This window comes from Belonocnema kinseyi, chromosome 3, assembly GCF_010883055.1.
Source record: "Belonocnema kinseyi isolate 2016_QV_RU_SX_M_011 chromosome 3, B_treatae_v1, whole genome shotgun sequence".
Lineage (NCBI taxonomy): Eukaryota > Metazoa > Arthropoda > Insecta > Hymenoptera > Cynipidae > Belonocnema > Belonocnema kinseyi.
This window is the reverse complement of record NC_046659.1, coordinates 66837030-66843192: the sequence shown is the minus strand read 5'-3', so window position 1 is coordinate 66843192 and position 6163 is coordinate 66837030. Positions and strand designations below refer to the sequence as shown.

The 6163-nt window shown below is 29.9% G+C and overlaps 1 protein-coding gene across 1 annotated transcript in view; it reads right to left on the bottom strand.

The window, feature by feature from the left end:
* Window positions 1-234: 234 nt before the first annotated feature.
* Window positions 235-6163, bottom strand: part of LOC117169470 — a 179282-nt gene continuing 173353 nt past the window's right edge. The window contains exon 9 of the mRNA XM_033355871.1: window positions 235-1030. Coding sequence (XP_033211762.1) covers window positions 948-1030 — 83 coding nt within the window. The 3' untranslated portion in view covers window positions 235-947. The remainder of the gene's footprint in view (window positions 1031-6163) is intronic.

The following is a 6163-nucleotide window of genomic DNA, read 5'->3' as shown; positions in this document are numbered from 1 at the left end:
GTATGGAAGCTTATTTGCAGCATAACGAAAAGATGCCTCGAGGACACTATGCTGATTCGCAATTTCCTCCAAACATTTACGTCTTAATTTGCACGAAATGCGAATAGACAACAGATTACTTTCCAAAAGTTCTCTCGTTATCAGTTAGTACTAGGTACTTAAACTTCTTTGAAAATTAGTTATCATTAACACTTTCCGATATTCATTTTATTAAACACGATAAGACTATTTACAAATAATTCAATAATAATTAGTAAATTGATAATACGAGGATGCTAAGACCTGTTAGTAGTTCCGTAATACAAGGCATGATTTACTTTTCTCATACTAAGAGGTATATACAATTTTTTGCAATTCCTTGACGAATATTGAGTACAGAAGTCTAACACGATATCTCGCACCCTTTTTGTTTTAAATTCTTCACAATTAAAGATGATATCCATACATAAAAACTGTTTGTGAAAATCGCCTTCTTTATTACTAATTTTTAAATTTGCCTTAACTGAAATAAGAGATTGTATTTTATGTTGTATAAATTGGTATAAACTGATATGTTTAGGTATTTATAATAAAGGAAAAAATATAATAGTACCTCATAGCCAGAAATTTCTTATTCTATTTCATGGTCTTCCAGACCGGTCTATTTGAAAACTTTATAAAAAAATAACTCACAAATCAAAACTTAAGTGTTGAGATGCCTAGTTAAGTATAACTAGCAATATGTTTAATTGAATTTCCACCTGTGGTTGTACTTATCATACATCGATGGTTACGTCTTGTCTAAAGGGCAAAACGCATGTAAATGTAGTCTATGATTGTCTTTTGTCACGAAACGTATCTCTCTTTCATCTTCTTCAATTTCTGTCTTTCATCTCTGATACTCCTTCGATTGGCTCTTTTAGGGAAAATATTCATGTAATTAATGAGGGATTTTTATTCTCATGATTCTAATGCACCAGATGTTGCCGCACCAGAAGCATTATTATTAAAAGAGACAAAGATGGAGAATATATGCTGGCGTGACCTTGCACTGAAACAGAAAACATATAAATAGTAGGTAAGTAAATTTGTAACGAAGTAAATCTATGAACAAAATATTTTCATTTTAATAATAATTTTTCAAGTTTTATACTAAGGGGCTATACATAAATTATGCAAGACACTTTTGCCCATTTTTAGCCTAATTTTTATGTGAAAAATGACTTTCAAATGGTGACGTTTTGAGGCCCATCACGTTGGCAAAAATTTCTTATGTCGGTTTCTGTCTGTTGACGTCGTCGTCTTTGTCTTTGTCGCTCAATGGGAGAAATCTGGAATTTACTGTTCATAATCCACTAAAGTCCACTATTTTTGACTAATTTTGATGTTTTTACATTCTCATCAGATAAATTATTAGATTTGTGTACAATTTGACCCCCGCTCCCTATTTGTCAAATTTTATTTTGAGACCCTCTAAACCCGAAATACAGATTTTTACGAATTTGTCTATTTGTATGTATGTATGTATGTATGTATGTATGTATGTATGTATGTATGTATGTATGTATGTATGTATGTATGTATGTATGTATGTATGTATGTATGTATGTATGTATGGATGTATGTATCTTTGTATGTATGTATGTATGTTTGTATGTATGTATTTATGTATGTATATATGTATGTATATATGTATGTATGCATGCATGCATGTGTGTATGTATGTATGTATGAATGTAAGAATATATGTATGTATGTAAGCTATTCTGTATACACATTCAAAAAGTAAGAGCGTTGTTAAAAATTTAGGGACCGCTTCTTTGAATATTGTAAAATAAATTCTATACAGGGTTATTTGTATTACTGGGAAACTTGAACAATTTATCTTTACAACTTTTTTTCAATTTAAAAAAACAAACGAAAATGAATATTTTAAGCCGAACAACGAACGATATGAAAAACAGTCATAACAACAAAAACATTTCTTTTTGAAAGCCCTACAAGATTATCGTAACAAATTTGTTTAAATTTTCGTGAAAAAACGCAAATTTAAATTTTGGTCGTAAAAAAAGATTGAAAAATTCCATGTGGCTATCAATCTACGCAAGGTGTGAAAAAATATAAATTCAAAACAAATCGTGAACCCTAAAAATATCTGAAAATTTATTATGGATCGCTTTTTCATAGAACACGTAGTTTTTGTTCTATTCTTAAAAAGAAACAACATTTAAATGGAATATTTAAAATTTTTGGGCAACAGATACAAGCTACAAAGAAAAATGATTAAACAAAAGTTGTTCACCCTAAACGGGCTATAAATTTGCTACTGATTAATTTTTGATGAAACGCGTAATTTTGGTTTCAATCCTAAAAATAAAACTAAAATAAAAAGTCAGAAGATTACATTTTTTGAAAAACGACACAAGAAATGAAAAAAATGAATAGACGAAAGTTGTTTATTCAAAGAGAGCTTCAAAAGACTCCGCGTCAAATGTACAGTAAATGGTTGTTTGCAAAAAATTAAAAATCGAATTTTTTTTTTGTATTTTCCAACCTGCAGATCGAAAATCCGAAAGGGAAAAGAAAAATGGACAGTTTCTAGACAAAAACTTGTAAAAGTTTAAATTTTTACATGTATTCTATTAGAAAACCGCTTACATTAGTGAATTTTTTTTTCAAAACTTCTTTGATAGATTTGACTGAAAGTTTCATTATCAGACGATCAGACTTACCGAACCAAAAGGTTCATACTAACGAACTAAAAAGATCAACGATGTTTTGCGTATACAGCATGTTTTTTTGAGCAGGGGGCGTTTTCACATCTTAAAGTTTAAACCTTCAAGTATGGAAATCATGATTTCATAGTAAACAAAATCAGTAGAGATTTCTTATTGAACTGCTACAGTATGAAATCATTTTCAAATAAATAGAGGAAGCATGGATAGCAAGAATATGTCTTTAAAATAGACTTAAGTGATATTTTAACATCCCTTAAGATTTGAAACCAGAAAAATTGAATTCCTTAATCATCAAAAATATCAGAGATGTTTTGACGAAAATATCAAAGTAGGAAAGGACTTCGAAATAAGTACAAGATATGATCACTTACTAGGATATATCTCTAAATTTAATTCAAGGGTTCTCAATATAATTTATAGACTTTATTATTTGATCTAAATTCAATATACGATAAAATAAAAATTGAATCCAAAAATACCTTTCGAATGTACTGACCATACTTGGGTCCAAAGAACCAAACTCGATTCTTAACAAGCTGCTAAAAATAAATTGTTAGTTTCAGTGTTATGCTACACGTCCTAAAGCGTAGTTAAATTCTTCAGCTATCGACGAATGTTTCAGTAGACCTTCTCTTTTTGCATTAAGTTACTCAAAATTTCATTACAAAAGACCTCTGGGTCCCGAAGACCCATGTGTAGTAACAAAGGGCTAATTTAAAGTCATTTCCTACCCTCATATCTTAATCAGAATATCTCTTGTGTTTTGGTCATTAAGAAATGCCATTTAGCTGCTCTCAATATTTAAGGAATGTAAAATTAATTTAAGGACACATTCTTGCTATGTATGCTTACTCTCCATATTTGAAATGGATTCCATACCGTAGCACTTAAATGCAAAATCTGTAATGATTTTAGTGTTAATAAGGAATAATGATTTTCATACTTGGATGTTCAAACTACAAGTTATGAAAACACCCCCAAAACATATTGTATATTCAACAAAATAGTTTATCTTTTTAGTACGTGGGTATGAACCATTTTTCGGTATGTTTAAGCGCTAAAATGTAAAACTTTGGGCCAAATACATCAAAGAGGTATTGAGAAAAAAAACATATAACCGAAATCAGCATTTTTCTATTAAAATACATGAAAAAATTGAAACTTTGACAAGTTTTTCTCTAAAAACTCTACAATTTTCTTTCTTTCGAATTTTCGCTCTACTGTATATTTAATGCTGGGTCCTTGGCAATTAATAATTTTTTGACAGTTACACCAGCCCCCCCCCCCCACCACTCTTCATTTTCGGGTTTTCTGTAGCCCACTGAATTGCTACAGATACAAACCGATACAAACCGATACAAACATACATACCGATACATACCGATACAAACTTTTGCACCACAAAACTGTAGGAGTTATATCAGGCGTTACGCGAGGGGGAGGCTAGCGTAAAGCTATTCTCCCCATTTGAAAAATTCAAATTTAAATCACATGATTTAAATGAAAAAAATTAATCAATGTGTTAATAATATTGATTATGACCAAGTAGACAAACAAAATTAACATCTTGAACTATTAATTAATTTCCCTGGTCAAAAAACCTACATCAATAATAAAATATTTTATATATAATATTAATTTGTTTTATACAAAAAATGTATAAAACGAATGAATATTTTACATAAAACTTCACACGATATATAAACTATATATGATATTTCCACCTAGGATATTTATAATGATAGTGAATGTTAACTATTTATGAAAATACCTGTTTATATGCATTGTTTATAACAATTTGCTTGAATCTTAAACTTAATATATATGTTCATGAAGTGTATCTTCAATAAATTTTATGGACAGAGACTTCTCCTAAGTCTTTTCTTTAGAGAAAACAAATAATATTATTCGTAAAATGTTTTATCAATTAAATTAAAATGTCGATTTTATCGCTTTATTTCTTTAAATAATAACTTCCATATAGGGAATTTAAAAAATTTGGCTCCAAGTCGTTCTGCAGGATTGAATTCGGAGTATTTCTAAAAAAACATCAAAATCAGTCGAGACTTGTTGGATGTAGTGGATTACGAACAATACATTCCCGATTCCTCACACTGTGCGTTGTCGTCATTGTTCTCGTCTGTATAGCAAGTAACTTTTGAAAGGCTACTTGGATTGGATTGTGGTTTGGCACAATTTTTAATGTTGTAAAAAGAAAGGAGGAGTTTATGAACTAGCTATTTTGGATGAAAATAATTCAAAAATTTAGTCTTTTGAAAATTGTTAAAACCATTTTTTCAAGATTAAAAACTTCTAAGTTCGGTTATTCATAGTGCTCGAAGAGCTGAATGATTTATTCTTACTATTTTTTTTCGATAAAATGAAAGCGAAGCGCGAAAATGCAATATACGCGCCGCCTGATCCTTAAAAATAAAATAAATTATATTAAAAATCTTTAAAATTGACGAATTTTCAATTTTACGCTTCAAAACAGCAGTAGTGTTTTATATCGCATTATTTTAAACTGAAACAATTCTCAATTAATGAATCCTCAATTGTATATCTTAAAAATTAGTCAAAGGAGGTGTCCCGAGCCTATAAAGAAGGTTTTCGTAGCCTAATAAAACGTTAATTACATAAGTCTTTTAAACCTACACCATTCGAGTTTTTCGAACCTATAATATTGTACTGTTTCTAACTCTACCTAAAATGTTGGTTCTGTTTTTCTAAAGACACGGAACTTGCACATAATGAAAATTGCATGGAATCTTTTTTAAATATTTGAAGATACTATTTTCTTATATAATTATATATTATGCTTATTATATTGTGCTATCATAAATGAATAGTCACCTTGCAGAAGTATTCTTAGATGACTTACATATGAATTAAAAATTATAATATTAATTTAAATTCCATCTTCCTGTTACGGGAAATCCATAATAGATAACCAGTCGGAGTCTTACACAATGAAGAATTTCCGCTTGACAACTCAGAGTATACAAAAGCTCGTGTTCTATATACTTGAAATAATTGAAAATGTCAGATGATACTTTAATCGTATAACGAGTCTTATTCTCAGTTAAAGCCATTCTGATAGTTCAAGTGAGAAAGTTAGGAGAAACTGGTTACAGAAAAAAGTAAAATAGTTCAAGTTGGACGGTAAATGCAAGAGGCTTTCTACGAACAATTCGTTCTAATGAGAAAATCGAAGATCGTTAAGAGTAATTTCTTCTAGTTGCTCCGTAGCTCTTCCGGTTTGCCTCCCTGTGCTTTTTCCTGTTTCTATAGATTTCACCTATTAGTCGTATCGGCTTCTTACCCATCTTCCGTCAGATTTTCTCATTGGCTTGGCTAACAAGAGCACATTTTTCAGTATTACTTTTCTCTATACATTACATTAATTTTGTTAGACATTTTTATACTCAGTTTTCAATCTTACGCAG